The 18,184-nt window shown below is 31.7% G+C and overlaps 1 protein-coding gene across 3 annotated transcripts; it reads left to right on the top strand.

Moving 5' to 3' along the window:
- Window positions 1-930: 930 nt before the first annotated feature.
- Window positions 931-16,377, top strand: LOC122536150. 3 transcript variants are annotated; one of them, XR_006308340.1, is made up of 4 exons: window positions 931-1,112; window positions 1,229-1,345; window positions 1,426-1,631; window positions 16,364-16,377. XR_006308340.1 is itself a non-coding variant. In XM_043668283.1 (3 exons), exons 1-3 carry the CDS (start codon window positions 966-968, stop codon window positions 1,552-1,554), a joined length of 393 nt encoding a protein of 130 aa, XP_043524218.1. In that variant the 5' UTR covers window positions 931-965; the 3' UTR covers window positions 1,555-2,035. The 3 variants fall into 3 exon arrangements, 1 of the variants encoding a protein (XP_043524218.1); XR_006308339.1 differs by lacking the exon at window positions 16,364-16,377 and adding an exon at window positions 1,948-1,976 and having other exon boundaries at window positions 1,426-1,884; XM_043668283.1 differs by lacking the exon at window positions 16,364-16,377 and having other exon boundaries at window positions 1,426-2,035.
- The last annotated feature ends 1,807 nt before the right edge of the window (window positions 16,378-18,184 follow it).

Below are 18,184 nucleotides of genomic sequence, written 5' to 3' on the forward strand. Positions count from 1 at the left end.
TCAAGGATACAGTATAGTTCACTGACTTTCTTATTCAAAGTAACAATGAGTTCATTAAGAATATTAGAAGATAAGAATAATATCAAAATAAATGTAATATTGAAGAGCATAATAAAATTAATCAGCAGGTGTATTCAACTTTCAAACATACAAAGATACAAAGATACAATACAAACTTTAAGCAGCTAAATACATACCATTACATTTTTTCTTTATTTCAACAACAATATTGATCGTACAATATTTCAACGATGTTCTTAATTCAGCATCCATGATAATATTATTTTAGATTGTTATTTTAGCAATGGTCCCCGTCATTACAATCCAGAACAGGATAAAAATTACATATTCTGTGATAGTAAAAAGCAGTAAGTTTAAAAAAAAAAAAAATAGCACTTTCTGTAAAAAGTTTTCATAAAATGTAACACTTCACGAGATTTATGAAAGACTTCACAATATCTATTATGTCTAGCACAAATATTGCGCAGCTCGAGGAGAATGTTTTTAATACTTTGCAAAACGCGGAAAAAATAAAATGCACAACATAGCAATAGCCCTAAGCGAAATTCCGACTTCACTTCCCAAACGACAGTAAAGAACTGACTCTTCTTTTCGTAACCTGTAATTCTCATGCTGCACATACGTTGTCGTAAAGCTCAGAAATGGGAAGAAACACCTGGGATTGATTGACACTTTCCCCTATGCTATGGAGACAATTTTTTCTTAAAACTCAGCGTAATTGTGCAAAAATTGCAGGGGAACAGGAAGAGAAAGAATAAAAGTAACGTTTCTTCTTGGAAATATATTTATTATTCACGCGCATCGATGAACCGTCATTTTCCCCTCATGCGTAATTCACAAGTTGTGTCACGCGACGGTGTCAATATTTTTGTCCCTCTCTTTAATTTTCTGCGAAACCTGTAAAGCCATGACCACGACCAGACGTTTCCCGACCGTCGAAGAGAATGGACTTCATTGGCTACAGGCACTATAAACTCCTGAAATACTGGTTCTACGTGATGGGACTGACATCGTACAAACCAATGCAGTTAAGAGTGGTGCATACTACGATCGTATGTTTGTTATTTTTTCTCGGGTCAACGTTTACCGTGGTAAGCATATTTCATTCGTACGAAATATAATTATTTAAACGGTTTTCTGGTATATCAATGCATTACTTGCGAAAAAATTAATCTTTTCTTTACATTTATGTTATCAATCGTTGCAGTTTTCTCTTGTGGAAAATAACTGCACCTCTCAATTGTTTTCATTCCAAACAAGCATTGCAGTTTTAATCGCAAATATAAATATAACGTATGGTTTGTTACTTGTGAAATCTGTAAACGTAAGTTGCGAAGGTTTATTTAATTTTCACTAGTCATTACAATATCGTTTCATGCTGCAACACTTTCTGGATTTTTCAAGATAAAGGAATGGTTAAAAGATATCAAACGTGATTGGAATCATATACAATACAAGGAAGAATTTAAAATACTTAAAACATGTGTAGCGATTGGAAATTATTATTTAAATATTTATTTAAGTAAGAAGTAAATTAATCGTCGCATAAGGCGGTGAGAATACGTATAACGATAATATTTTACATTTAAAATGCATTGCAGTTATAATGTGTATCGGTTATTTCATTCTTACTGTGACGCTGTTTCTTCCACGTCACATTCTCGAGATTTTAATATCTACAAACAAAACTCTCTGTTATTTGCCGTCTATTTCAATGACGCTTCTGGAAAAATCTCGAAATCATAATTTGTTTTTCATTTTGACGAACATTACATTTATTTTGAATGGAATAGTTTTGTATTGTTGTGACATTTTCTTTTTATTGACTACATTACATATACGTGGACTGTACAAAATTGCTGTGTGAGTATAGTTTTGGTTCTATACAAATAGAGATTGGATTATGAAGTTTTTCACACTTATTAGTTACCAAATGAAAAATGTCGTGGATGGAAATTCAATGAAAACGACTATTCCCAAGATGGATATCGTTATACGCAAGAAAATAATAAATTCAATGGAAATTTATAACTTAATAACAAAGTTAGTATCTTTTCAGATAAATGCTAATATGCCAATATTTATGCAGAGTTTATTTTTACTAATATTTGCTGTCTTTAAACTTAAACGTATTTTAAACGTTTTCCTAAGTTCTTCTACATTGACGTGAAATTAGACACTTTACGTTATTTATTCATTCTTTTATGAAGGTGGATTAGGTATCTCAAACACAATTTTTCAGTCTTCTGCATATTAAACTTTATAGCAATGTCAATATATTACGCAGCGATCATGTTCAATGTAAGTAACATCACAGTGTGTAAGTGAAAAACATCACATATACAATATGACAGAAATTTGACGATTTTAAATCTGGGAAACTATTAATTGTTTCAACTAGCAATACAGATTAAGGCACGTAATTGCCCGGCGTGATTACTAATTATGTAATTATCTGGGCAAAATGTAAGATTTGAAAGCAACGATTAATTTTAGATTAATTGAATAAGGCTTGTTGATGAAATGTAAATGATAAAATAATAACAAATCTCTGAATATTGGAGTAGTTGGAGTAATCTCTGAAAAATAATGGAATATATATCAGAGAAACGTTTCTACATAAAATTCAATTATATTCCAATACATCTGTACTGTCATACTTACTTAAAGTATGAAAACTTGAAACTATTTTATTTTAGAAATCGTCAGATTCGCATTCTGAACCCTGTATTGTATTACGTTTATGATATATTCTGTCTAGATTACCAGGACGATATCCCAACGACATTGTTTTGGCATGATTATAAACTTTGTTGTCATATTATGTGCTACGCTGTTAGTTATTCATGTATACCATACAATACAATGCGTATTCGACGAAAGTCAGAAATACTTTTATATTCCGTAAGTATGCAAAATAATTCTCAATTATTGGTATTTGACAATGTGTTTAATTATTAATTAATCGCTAATTGTTTCTATATTACACTGTATATTAGATTCATTCTATACAGGATGTCTCGTAACGTGACGACATCAAATATCTTATGAAATATTGTTGTACGAGAAAATAGTAGAGAAAATAGAATACTATAGTCAGTTTTATGTTATTTTGCTTTTTTATCAAAATATGAAGTCACCTTCAATTTTTTAAATGGAATAGTTAGTATTTCTTCCCGAATTCGGATAAAGCGTGGAATTCAATATAAAGAAATATTATACCAAATAGTGTCTAAAGTACATAGTTGCTGAGATTAACCGTCTTTTCTAATACAATGTAAAAAAATATTTTTGCTAATACCTCAGTAACTATGTACTTTAGATCCTATTTGGTACAATACTTTTTTTATTTAGAATTCCAAGCTTTATCCGAGCTCGGAAAGAAATATTAATTATTCCATTTAAAATAAAAAGTACCTGCTATCTTCGACGTTAAGCGAACACCAGACTGCGGAACACCGCTAGTGATTGGTGACCGATAGGGGTGTGCGGGTACCCGAAATTTCGGGTTCGGGTCGGGCTCGCAGAAAATCGGGCGGGCTCGGGCGGGTAGACCGACGATTTCGGATAGCCCGATGATTCGGATCTAGTTGGAAAAAGTTCAAGGGGGATATAGGATCAGAGATGGGCATTATTCGAATAACATTTCGAATAAATTATTCGATATTTACGAATAACGATTTTATTCGAATCTAAAATTGGACATTATTCGAATAACATTTCAAATAAATTCTTCGAATAAAATTTTATTCGTATAAAATTTCGAATAAATTCTTCGAATAACATTTTATTCGAAACATTTACTGAAATAATGTAAAGAAAAAGAATCAGGAGTCCTTTCTTCACAATTTTATTGGTTTATTTAATAAATTTGCCTCTAATACAATTTTTTGATCGAACATTTTGTTAGTTAATCTGTTTGCTTTAGGCGAGTTTATTGTCGTTGCAAATGAAAACAAACGTTCTACTGGAGCAAAAGATGGCGAAGGAGTATTGTATTTCAAAAATATATTTTTAATTGCGTTCAGAGATATGTAATCATTTCTGTTATCTGTAAAACATTGTAGTACAAGAATTTCTACGTTATCATTTGTTTGTAAATGTTGGTCAGTTGAAGTACATTCCGCTTTATTAGGTATTAAAAGCGAAGAAAATTTATTAATTAAACCAAAATTGAAAAAAAATGTACTCCTGACTCTTTTTCTTTACATTACTTCAGTAAATATTTTGAACAAAAATTTTATTCGAATAATGCCCAACTGTGTGTTCGAATAATTTTTCTTCGAATAAAGTCGTTATTCGTAAGCAACGAATAATTTTTCCTCTAATAAAATCGTTATTCATTATTTACGAATAAATTTGACAGTATTTTATTCGTTATTCGTTCGAATAAAATATGCCTAACTCTGGACTAGGGATTATATTGCGTTATCGAAGTCAATTATTCATAATATTTAATAAACATATATATATATTTTTTCTTCAAATGTAATAATATTTACGCTAAATGATAATGTCAAAAAGATAATTGCTCAACATTTTGTGATATTAATTTCGCTCGAGTTGGTATTATTATATTTCCGGATAAGGAAAATAATCTTTCACTCGTAGTTTGAGTGGCAGGTACAACGAAAAATTTTTTTGCAGCTAAAGACAATAGTGGGAATCTGGCTGTATTGCATTTCCACCAGCTAATAACATCTATATTTCTAGCATTAAGACCATCGGCGAAATACATATGTATCTCTCGATGTAGCTGCGACTCAAAGATCTCCGGTTCGTATATTCGACGTTTGTATATCCTAGTGAATCGTCAAAAAGTTGTGATTTGTTTGTACCTATAAGTTGCATTAGGTAATGAAATATTTAAATAACAGGAAAATTATATTTATTTTTATATAAACTTATTACTTTTTCTGGTATTGCATTTGTCTAATATGTTTTCATATGAGTTTGATGTTTTCTTGTAAATATCTGAAATAGTTGCACCTAATATTTCTATTGCTTTACGTCTTTCTTCTGTAATAAATAATCCTTAAAGCGAGGATCCAAAAACACGGTATTGAAGTACAGATTATTATTGTGTACAATAGGCTCGAATCGTTCCTAAAAATAAAATTACGTAATTTATTTAATATGGTTTCTTTCGTCTTTCTTGTGTAACTAAAAATAAATAATCAAACGGACCTTTAATGCTTCGCGAATACTCTATTGCTCATATCTCTTATCAGTGTAGTTGCTGTTGGCTCTGTGACTGAAGTATATTTATTAATGCGAAATATATTGGATAATATTGGAAGACAGTTGGATATGTTTCGCCACTCATTCTTTCTGTAACATCTTTAATAGGTTTCAAGACATCTGTTATTGCTATAATGAAATTCCATTCTACTGAATCTAAATTATCCGGCATATTATCTTCACACAGTACTATATTACAAGTGTTATTTGCAAAAGAATGAACCGTTTAAACATTTCTTATGTTGAATTCCATCTTGTATTGACATCCTGTATTAATTGCAACAGTAGTTCTTGTTGTTTGTTGATGGATTTTTGTGCAGTTATAAGCTTGTGATTTGCGGTTGTGGAGCGTGAAAAGAACGTAACTATTTCCTTGCATTTTTTCCGGAGATGATCGTATAATTCAAAATTTTTCAAACCTTAACTGCCAATTGTAGACAATGGGCAAAACAAGGAACTCTGCTCCACTCATTGTAATTATCTATGGCTTTAACAATATTTCGTCCATTTTCTGTAGTGATAAAGGCTGGCGTCTCAGTATGTATATTCCATAATTAAAAACAGCGTAATATAGCGTTTTGAATATATTTATATACATGTATGTTTCTCCGGAAGGTATTTTAAATTTAACATATAATGGTAAAGTTCAAAAGTTTTATTTATATAATGTATAGTTAGAGACATATAACTTTGTACGGCTCTTGGCGTCCAGCCGTCAGTAGTAAATGCTACAGTGGTGTTCCCTGTTAGAAAATTATGTGTTAGAGTTAGAAGATACATATAAAAAAATAATATCAAAAAATAATGCTTACTGAAATAATGCTAAAGAAAAGTATAAAGGGTTAACTACAAATATGTGTAAATAGAAACGCGATCAAAATTTTCTGGATTTTTCTTTATTTTTAAAATGTATTATATATTACACGCAGGTATGCGTGATAGTGATAGCATCGAAGATATCGTCAGCGCATCTGGTGTGAATGTTGTACGACGAAAACGACATAGAAGTAATGTAAGGCAGCATTCTGAAAAAATTAATCCACATGAAAATATGATTATATGATGACACAATGTAAAATATGTCAACAAAATATTAAAGTGAAGTATTGTTGTATAATTTTATTTGTAATAAAGTAACACTTGTAGACTTTACACGAACGAACGAATGTTCAATACATCAGTAAATTCAGTTCGGCTAAAGGTCTTTAGACCAAACTGAATTTACTGAATATGTATATCAGGACATCACGGAGAAACAAAAGACTATGTACATAGTACTCACTCACATGACCAATAGATGTCATGATTAGTTCGATTACTGTAGCGACCTCTACTTCGAAGTATTTAGATCAATGCTCATTAGATCGTTCCGTCGAGATGTGTATTTAATATAAACAATAGAATATTTAAAAATTACTAGTAATTTTATTATCACCATGGAAATGTTTACAGACACTTATATATATTGTAGCCATAGTAGAAATTCTTCACTCATTATTTAACTTCCATTATGTAATCTTCATTAAGTTATTAGTAATTATATATTTTGTTATATTGATAATATTTTTATATAAACAACTAAAATTAATTACCTAGAACGGAGTTATTATTTATTTGTAGTATTGTGATATAAATTTAAATTATCATAATCACTACATTACAACAAGTACAGCAATACGTGTTCTCTTGGTCGTCGTTTAAAGTATAAGCATAGTGATGTAATTAATTCAGTAATATGTACAAAGGCACAAATCAGTAAATGTTACAGAATAAATGATTGGCGAAACATATCCAACTGTCTCCCCATATTATGCAATGTATTTCGCATTAATAAATATACTTCTGAAATTAACTTAGCAGCACTTAAACTAGGATTCATTTTTCTTAGAATAGTGCGTTTGTCTCGGTTGTTAAGTTTCCGTGGCCGACCTTTTTGAGGAATTGATTCAATTCGGTCTGATTCAATTCATCATTGTATTTCGGTATCTCAATATCAACCACAGTACTCTTTTACTCAATTTAAAAAGATGACCGATTTTTCGACGACCGGTTTTCCCTTTTCTCGGTGAAAAATAACTAATTGTCATACGTCAATAAATCGAAAGATGAATTAAAACAACGATTAATCGAAAAACGGAAGAATATTCCGCTCAGTTACTTAAAGAAACAGTTATTTACCTAGACGTCTGCGATATGTAATTGAAATTAAGGGCTACCCAACAAAATATTAATTATTGTTTGCAATATGTTTATTAACAATTATTGTTTATCATATGTTAACAATTTTCAGGTTTAAATATTATAGTTCTTTAAATGTCCGAATATTTATGCCACACTATATTTTGACATAATCAGTTTATTGTTTGATATTAAGGAAAGTGCACTAAATAAATAAAACTTATGTTACTATAAACTACAATGAATGTTCTAATATATTATTAAAATATTAATCCAAACCTACTATTATAAACAATCGAACTCTACAACAATGTTTTGAATAGCATGATGTCGGAATATTAATGAGAGTCACTATATGTATTTCGCCGATGGTTTTAGTACTAGAAATATAGACATTAGTTGGTGGAAATGCAATACAGCCAGATTTCTGTTGTCTTTAGCTGCAAAAAATTTCTTGCTCTACCTGCTACTCAAACTACGAGTGAAAGACTATTTTCCTTATCCGGAAATATAATAATACCAACTGGAGCGAAATTAATATCACAAAATGTTGAGCAATCTTTTTTACATTATCATTAAGCGTAAATATTATTACATTCGAAGAAAAAAAATATATGTATATTAAATATTATGAATAATTGATTTCGATAACGCAATATAGTCCCTATCATATCCCATTTGAACTTTTTCCAACTCGATTCGAAATAGAGGGACTACCCGAAATCATCAAGCTATCCGCCCGAGCCCGCCAGACTTTGTGTAAGCCCGACCCGAACAGTCTATTCGGGTACCCGCACACCCCTAGTGACCGACCGTCCAACTTAGCGAGTGGTTATAACAACAAGCTGTGGTAAGGGGTCGCTGCCATCAGCACCACTAATGCACAACCTTTCCTCACTTACTCAAATTCTTCCTTTCCTACGTTCCTACGTTACGAATATCCTTACATTACATCCTTCAATCCATTGTCACACTTCATTCTCGCGCCTTTCAACCACATCATATACATAAAGAATGTAGCAAAGATGTAAAAAGGATTTACAATTAGAATACTAGTGGAATTAGTAACCTTCGACGAATGAACATTGGAAATTTAGTTCCATTTGACAAAATAGGTGGTGTGAGAGAACTCGAAAATATTAGGTCGAATCGGTTTTTTCAGATTTGTGTCGGATTCCATAAAATTTCGGCATGATTTCGCAAAATGTTCGGATTTTCCAAATCGGGATTTCCAATAAAATCGAACTGCTCGAAAACTAGAATTTTTTGAACGAAAATTTGAAACAAAATATTACATTTGATTATCTCATAATTAGTTATTACTTTTAGTTCATGTTCTATCTTTTGTAATTTTAGAATTCTTGGGAAACCCGACTCTATCGGAAATTTCGGAAGATTCGGAAGTTCCAATCGTCGAATTTTCTTTTTTGGGTACACTTTCGATTTTTCAAACATTTCTAAAAAAAAATAGACCATCATAATGATTTATAATGTTTTCCTCGAAACACATTGAGTTGCAAAATTTTTTATAATAACGAATTAATTTGAAAGATAATTGCGTAGAATAACTCACAAGCTTACACAAACAAGTAAATTTTTAATAAATTTTTAATCAAAGATGCATTGTTTACAAATAGAAAATTCTGAGATATGCTGTAGAATGTCCAATTATATCAAATATCTATTCTACTTTTGTTTCGTCTACTAATCTCAACATGGTTTTCTCAGATATACTCTGGAATGGTATAATTTATCACTACCAACACAGAAATTGCTACTTTTTATTATGCAAGGTAATCATCATTCAGCAGTATTAAATATCTATGGTGTATGGGTACCTACGTTAGAAAATTTGAGCATGGTAAGAAATATTTCCGTGAAAATCCATAATACATAAAATGAGAATGAAATACTTTTCCAGCAATTCAAATTATCTTGGTCCTTCTTTATGCTATTGTATTCCACTCAAAAATAGAGACAACATACAGATTGTAGCACATTAGCGGACAGAAAATATGATACACCAGTTGATATAAGTTATTATTTTCACTAAATGATACTTTATTATTTTGATATAAGTTATTATTTTCACTAAACGATACTTTATAATAACATTACACGCATTTGGAATGCGTTAGAAATAATGTATAAGGAATAAATGTATATCTGGAGTTCATTTATTACGTGAAAAGCATGATTAAAGGTATCATCTTTAAACTAAGTACAATACGTTTCTTTACGCATTGTCAGTTGCAATCACCGAAAATTATTAGGTTCTAGAGTATCATACATTTAGTATATACTTATATTAATACTAATTATACATTTACTACATACTTATATTTACATATATATTTACTTATTGCATAGTTCTTGTAATGAGGGATCTTGCTTAATATTTCTTTTTTCGTTTTCTTTGGAAAATAATTTCATAATTATAACAATCAGCGTCCACTCTGTTCAGCAATATTATGATATTGATATGACTTCAGAATCTGGTTTAGTCCATGACTTTAGACGAGTTACGATTGCTCAACAATGCGTAAAGACCCTTATAGCCTAAACTATTATCTTCAAATGCAGTAAAGGCTATACATGAGAAATATTGTTTGTTATTGCTTTTGTTTGCAGAAATTCTAAATTTTCTAGTTATTTGTTTAGAATTCCAAGGCAATTTTATAGATATTCACAATCGCCCATCTAACCACTACGTCAATGGAGTTGAAGTCGAGTGTGAAGACTAGAAATAATTAATTTATCTATTTTTAGTTGAATGGTCGCTTTAACTGTACAGAAATATTTCAATTATATTGTAGAAAATACTAAATCATATTAATTAACTACGCCCTCAATTAATTTTATGTACATTATTTTGATTTTTTATAGATATAATCTTGAGGTATTCTTGATATCTATTTATTAACCCTTTGACTATTGTTGGCGTGTAAAGGCGCTTGGAAAATTTGCGTTTGTGATACTGTAGGCGTCCAGAGGTGCTAAAAAAATTGCTCATGTGGAACTGAGGACACCTGTAAGCGCTCAACCTACTTTGATCCGCTGACACGAGTATAATATTAATGTTAAATTTAGTATGCGTACTAACAATTCAATGCAGAATACGAATGAACAAATAATATTGGTTTAATGTAGTGGAATTTGATTATTTTAATATACTTTTTCAGAAATGAACGCCTAACGAAAGTTTTCGCCGTTCTCGTTGTAAGTCGCGATAAAATTCCTACCATATGGTACGGCTGGTAGGAAAATCGTAAAGCGACCCAAGGAGTTAAACATATCGACACTTTAAAAACATTGGTAGCAGTAGTTACGGTTATTTATTTTTTTGATTTCGTACAAAACTTCTTCTCTAAATATTTGTCTTCTAAAGATACTCTTTATATTGATCTTTGTATATTGCGAATAAATTTTAGATATTTGAGTCACATAAATATGTTCTTTTTTTCTTGCCAGACATAGCTTAGTAGACATAAGTTTATCGTGTTTTCTATAAATTTTGAATATTAATCTGGTAACAAATTTTGATTCCAAAACAATTTTACTACTTATACAATAATAAAATTGTTGGAGTACTCAAAACAGGTCACCAGAGTAACTCGCTTGTTTTCGGAAATATATCAGACCAGACTTGTTTGGTATCAAGGGGCTCATAATTTGATGTTACTAATTTTTTTATGGGTGGAGACGTAAAGGAGATATGAAGGTCAACTCTGGTTTTTTAAATGTAACGATATGGTTTTTTACTTACATTCTGATAAAGAATTCCGAGATGAATAAAGTGACTTATTGAGAAGGTCAATTGCAAGAGAAAACACATTATTTCAAGGTACTCTTTGAACATGTTTACGTTCTCACTGTTGGTACAAGAGTTTAAAATGTCGATCTTGGACATGGATACATATTATAAAACATTGCATAGTCTAAAAAGTTGTGTCTATTACGATTCGGAAATTTTTATTAAACTTCTTTATTAAAACATCTTTCCGACAGAGATAAAAGGCCGAACGAGAGGAGCAAAGCAAGCAGGAATCAATATCACCGTCGCACTAAGACTAATATTCAATGTTAGTGTTCAATGTTCAGTTTTCCAAAATGCGTTACACGATAGCAGAGAAAATGAAAATGGTTCTGATTTATGGTGAACATCATAGAATTATGAGGGAAACGGTACGTGTGTGTTGTGAAAAATTCCTGAATCGTAATAGACCATCACTTTTTAGACTACGCAACGTTCATCTATATTCAAGGTCGATATTTAGAATACTTGTACCAGCAGTGAGAACGTAAACAACATGTTCGAAGAGATAATGTGTTTTGCTTGCAGGTGACAATGAGTGACCTTGAATAACCTTCACAACAGGTCATTGTATTCGTCTCGGAATTCTCTATCAGAATGTAAGCAAAAAACCTTACTCTTCCATTTAAAAAACCAGAGTTGACCTTCATATCTCCTTTACGCCTTCATCTATAAAAAAATCAGTAACATTAGATTATTAGCCCCTCGATACCAAATAAATCTAGTTTAATGCAGTTTCTTCTATTTCCGAAAACAAGCGAGTTATTCAGGTGAACTCTTTTAAGTGCCCCAACCTGTATACATGTATACTAATTTATATTTTGTATTTAATTAAAAAAATAATTCTTATTGTTTCAGATAAGTGATGATTTTTTTTAGGAGCCAGAAAAGATAAATTATATTTTGAAGGATACTTAAATCCATCGATTAGAACCAAACACAATTGCAAATGTTTATGTTGTAATAAGAAACTCATAATCACTAATGTATATTGAAAAGTTTAAAATAAAAATTTCAAGGACAGACTAATATTCAAAATAATCTAAATCACAATTACAAGTTATTCAATAACAATTCGCAGTTAATATATCAATTTCGTATTAGCTCTTTCAGTGACATCATTTGGAATATATACAGTTTAATCAATAAATGCAATTATTTCCAGAACTATTAATTTCTGAAGAAATGTTTTTTACCAAACTTGTTTTGTTTTCTAAGCAAGAAATAATCTAATGCTATTAGTTTGTTTATAGCCACACGCATGAGTTAACTTTATTTCACAAAATGAACTCATAATTTTTCACATATTGCACTCTGATATTCTCTATAAAAAAATGTTACTTAAACGAAGGTCGAAAAATTATTCGTTTAGGAGATATTTTAACTTTAATTCTGTAAAATTAATGTATGAAGGACGAGGAGGAATAAGGGAATTATTCTTGTATTCATACTGTTCTCGTTTTTCGAAAGATATTTTAATTAAATATAGAGTTAAAATATCTCTTAAACTATAATAATTTTTCAACTTACGTCGATATCTTTTCATATAGGTGTAGCGGCCTCAAGTACGAGAGTCGAACAGCGACTAGTACAAGCCACAAGTGGGCGGTACGCTTAGTGTCGAAGTACCTGCGATCTTCGATGTTAACCAAACAGAGTGCGGAACATCGCTAGAATGGGTGCCGTTCATATAACTTATAACAAGCGTTTGAGGTAAATCGCTTCCATCAATCCCCCTGATAAGTCTAGCCAGCGATCCCGAGAAAAAACACATTACCTTCACTTTCCTCACTTACCCAAATCCTTCCGTTCCGAACATCCATCCTGAAATAAATTCTTCTAAACTACAATCACCATTTACCTCCCTTCATAAGATATCGAGCTGCACCCATATTGATTCGATGGATCAAAAAGTATATCATTCTTTTTAAAATAGTGGAAATAACGACAAAATCTCTTATAAAGATCACTTGACCATATTAAACTATAAACGATAATATATTCCTATCCTCACAAACATTTTTGTTTTAAAAAAGAGTAATTAAGAACAAAAATTTAAGAAAGTTAAGGGCAAAATGTGTCTTAAGTTAAAAAAATATACTTAAATAAATATTTGCAAAATATTAGAATCATTTTGAAATGCATTGAATATTAACTGACATTCAATTCGAACGAAATATCGATTAACAAATATTCAGTAAAAATCCCATTTTTTAAACATGTATCTACAGATTAACAAATTCTTCATCAATAAATTGATAAAATTAAATATCGTCTTTCTAAAAGGAATTCTGTCCTTCACATATTTAAAGCGGATGAAGAACCTCACTTCTCCATTCCATGTACATATATACTCTCCATTTTTCAGAAAAACTGTTTCGCCATTGTCGGCTCAAACCAACAAATTCAGCTAATGTGCGGAGTGAGACTGTGGCTTGCCTTACGTAACAATCGCTCAAGCGTCGAAATGTCCGGTTTGCAGCTACGGTTTATGTCAAGAATACTGCTAATTGTAAGTATCTTGACACAAATCAAAGTGACATAATCAATTAAGGCTCGAGTGCTTACACCCTAACACGTTATGAATCACGAATATCAGATGGATGGAAATATTTTTAAATGTTGTTCGAATGATCTTTATGCTAATAGAGAGATTGTTAGAAAAGTGGCAATGTTTAATAAATAGTAGTATTTATTCTAAACTTAATCTACTGTTTAGAATTATATAAGGTATCCCGAAGACATCTACGTTCAGACATGGTACAGTATAGTCCCATATATTTACAGTTATTAACAACTACAAATAGTAGTTGATACATAGAAAACCACTTTTCTCTTAGCCATCGTCCACGTGGATGCCTTGTTTGCAGGTCTGATGCCTTGGGTGCAGTCCAGATTTACTGTTGCGGATTTGTTGTTTATAACGGTGTCTGGTGATATGTTTTCTTTCCCGGGCGTGAAAGTTTTGGTTCTAGCTTGGAATTTTTGTTTGATTTGTCATTACGCACACATTCGTTCACTGATCATTGTGAATCAGAAAGCTTGCTTAACTTTTTTGCTCGGAGGTTGTTCAGAAACTGGAAGCCAATCCCAGCATTTTTTTTGTTTTTTGTATTGTCTTCTTCCAGTGCAGTGTTATAGTATTACATGCATTTGACATAAGTCAGTTTATTTATTATTTTTTACCTGATCATTGTGGTTGTTTAGTTTAATTTGTGTATAGCGTAGCAAAATTTTCAAAAAATGCTTTTCTTGTTGAATTCATCTTGTGTGCAGCGCGTTTGCAAGTTAGTCTGTAAGTTGTGCGTGTTTTGGTAGTTTGGTTTTTGAATGACGTTTGTTGTTCTCATAGTTTCCAGTGTCTCTAATTATCGGATTATGATGTTTAGTGTTGTGAACTGCTTCCATTGAATTCCTAATATATTTCTGGATGGTCTATATGTTGGCTGTGTGATGTAGGTCTCTGAATTGGTGTGTCATATGTTTTATTCAAAATAATGCGGAGAAATTTGTTCTGTATTTTTTGCATCTTATTAATGTGAGTTTTAGCTGCTGCCACCCATATTTGGTATCTGTATGTAATTATCGGCCTGACGCATATTTTGTAGAGGTTAAGTTTGATTTTGATTTTTAGTTTACTTCCTGGATAGAAGAGAATAGAGTTTTTTCAGGGCGGGATAGGCTAGGTTCGTTCTTTTTGCTATTGCCGGGGCCCAGGTTATTTTCGAGTCTAGGATGATTCCGACATATTTGACTACAAGGGTTCATAGGATACAATGATCTGCTACTTTTATGTGGTTCGTGGGTATAATTATTCTCTTGGTAAATGTGATGGCTTGAATCTTCGTGGGGTTGATAGTAAGTTTCCAGTTGTGGAAGTATACCTGAACACTAGGTGGTTTTATATGTATTTGGTAACTTTTCTATGGCTCCAGGAGGAGGCGAAGATAGCAGTGTGCAAGTTCTTCGGTTTTGGTATGGATGATGTATATGATGAAAAGGAGGGGACCGAGTAATGGAGCCTTGCGGGACTCCTACGGGTACGCTCTTGAAGTTGCTGCGGGATTATGATGTTCGAGGAGGTGGAGGTGTATAATCCTCTCAAGGATTTTTCCTAAATTATTTAGCAAACTTGTTGGCCTGTAATTTGTAAACGAATGTGGCAGGTGTGCCAGGCTTGAAACCTGGTATTACATTTTCCAATCCATGGGATAATATCCAAGTTTCAGGCAAGCTTTATAAATGTAGTAGATTTGGATAATAGTCTTAATTGGGAGATTTTTGAGCTTGGTTTTTGTGATTTTGTTCGGTCTGAGAGCTTTATTATTGGGGAGTATTTTGATAATATTTATGGTCGTTTAAGGAGTGCATTTTAAATTTTTATTGTGCGTGAAAGTTGTTTGTCATGAGGGCAGCTTTTTGTTCAATTTCTTCTTGTATGGGAGAGCAAGCGCTGTGTGCGTTGTGATGAATGTGTTCAAAGGTTTGGGCCAAACTTTCTGCTTTTTCCTGGTCTGAAAAGCAGATTATATTGTTAGATGTATTTTGTGTATCTGGTTTTTGTCCCATTAGTTGGCTTGCCAATGTGCACTTAATTTACTTAAGTTTGTTCTGCCATTTTTTATTTTTGAGTTCTATATTCTTTTTTACATGACAGTAGCTAGTATGTTTTTGTTTAACTTGTAGGGGGTTTCCTGTTTTTTGGTAATTCCGTCTTTGTCTGTTTCTCGCTTTGAAATTATGAAGTGCGTCGGTGGTTGAATTTATGTTTTAAGTCGTTACCAGTCGGGTGGTGATATGATGTGGATTAGCTGACGGAGATCATTGATTTCTGTATCTATTGTTGCTGTGGCAGGAAGGTTATGGTTTATTTTTTTCTTGCTACAGAGTTTTGCATAGATGCTCCGGGCTGTTATTGTATTGTTTACATATTGGTTTGAAATTTTATGCATTTGGAGCGTAAGTTCCACTGGGAGATGATTTGAGGGGAGGTCATCTATGGTGTGACAGTGTGAAAATAGAGGACGTTGATAAGGAAGGTGTCCACGTTTGATGGGGCTGTTTGTATGTTGAGATATGGATGATTTGATAGTTGTGTAACTCAGAGAGGCTTTTTTATTGTGGACCCATTTGAGTTTCTTTCTGGTCCATATAGGATGCTTAGTGTTGAAGTCACCGCCTATGATGTGGCTTAATGATGGCGTCTAGAAGAAATTTCGTTTTTGTGGGCGTGAAAGCTGCTCCTATGGTTCAGGTGGGCGAGGTTTAATTTTGATGGTTTTGATTTCGACGTTAGCGGTGATTTGTTGTGCATGGAGACGCTTTTGTAAACTGCAATTGAGACACCCCTTCTTCATTCGTTTGCACTTGATTGTGGACAGTTTTCCCTGCGTATGCGCTTTCTATTAGTAAACAGGAGCGATAAGGCGTTTTCTAAATATTAGCAAGTCAGTCCTATAATGTAGTTTTAGCAATTACTTTGTGGACCTAGCGGTACTGCAGGTTTGCGTGTTATGTCCCGAGTATGCGTTCCTTAGATAATATTTAATGGTCCTGGCAATAAGATTGGAGACAGAGGAATGCATACAGTCTACAGCAAAAAATATTCCACCATACATAGTGTTCTTCTGGTTCTGAATCATCTTCTGAAATGCCTTAGTTCTAATATTTCCTAATATATACTTTATGCTTTCTCAGAATAGCTTTAACACGTTTCCGTTAGAATAAATTTTATTCCATTATTCTTTAATTTCTTTCAAAAATTTAGGAATCAAAAATTTTAAATGTAAAGTTCCAATTATCTAGCATACGATTAACCGAAATATTAATCAATTAACTGATACATGTGCACCAACCATTCTTCGACAATCGTGTAAGGAAACAGAATTAAATTAATTAATTATTAATTAATTAAAGAATAGATATATGTACATATGTGTATACACATAACTATATGTGTTAAGTATGTATATAATTAGATATATATGTGTATACATATATTTTATGCATTTAATAAATGTATAATGCATTTCGATATTAGCCACGATTAATCCATATATTATTTTCCTCGTTTCTATCATTTCAAAGCTGCAATTCAATTATTCGACATATTTGATTAGCATAATATATAGCAACTTATGAAAGTACTTATGCACTCATCATGAAAAATAATTATTGCGTATTATATAAAATATTTAAGAATTTCATTAATGCTTCTGCAAAGTATTACTATTTATTCATATCATGGGCAGGACAAAATCGCGCTCATTCACAGAGAGAAGAATAGATTATCTCCATTGCTTGAGCATCCAGTTGTTCCATCAATGGATATAATTCAACGGGTAGGAATCAATCTTGAAACTACTAACGAATTGTTTGCAGTATAAAATTCCCCACTTCTAAGTATCACATGAATCATTCTAGAATATAATTTACTCTTATTGTCATTATTTGTACAGATACAATTAGTTCTAGATTTATAGAATTATAGATTATTATTAGTCTCCCTTTATATGTAGTATACATATACCTTTTCACTATATTTTCTGTTATTTTTGTCCTCTTCTCGTTCTTTGCCTCCTCATCTTTCTCTTTTCTTTTCCCACCTATTCCAATCTTATACACCTTTCTTTTGTAACACTTTTCAACCAAATTTTTTCTATCCTATACGTAATCTTAGAATTTTCTGAATTTTAATTACGTATTAGTGATATCGATTTAATATAATGTAATATATAACGAATAAATACAAATTCGAAGGCGCACCTCAATAGCTACATGAGTTATAAAATTAAGTTCTAGAAACTCTTGTATCGAATCATTACAAGATCGATTGTTTACACGAATTACCGCTTGAAACCTCCACTTATTATTAACATTCCTTTTTTACCTTACATTCTTCTATTCTCATATTTTTACTGTTCCATATAT

Source organism: Frieseomelitta varia, unplaced genomic scaffold (genome assembly GCF_011392965.1).
Source record: "Frieseomelitta varia isolate USP_RPSP 00005682 unplaced genomic scaffold, Fvar_1.2 scaffold_804, whole genome shotgun sequence".
Classification (NCBI taxonomy): Eukaryota; Metazoa; Arthropoda; class Insecta; order Hymenoptera; family Apidae; genus Frieseomelitta; species Frieseomelitta varia.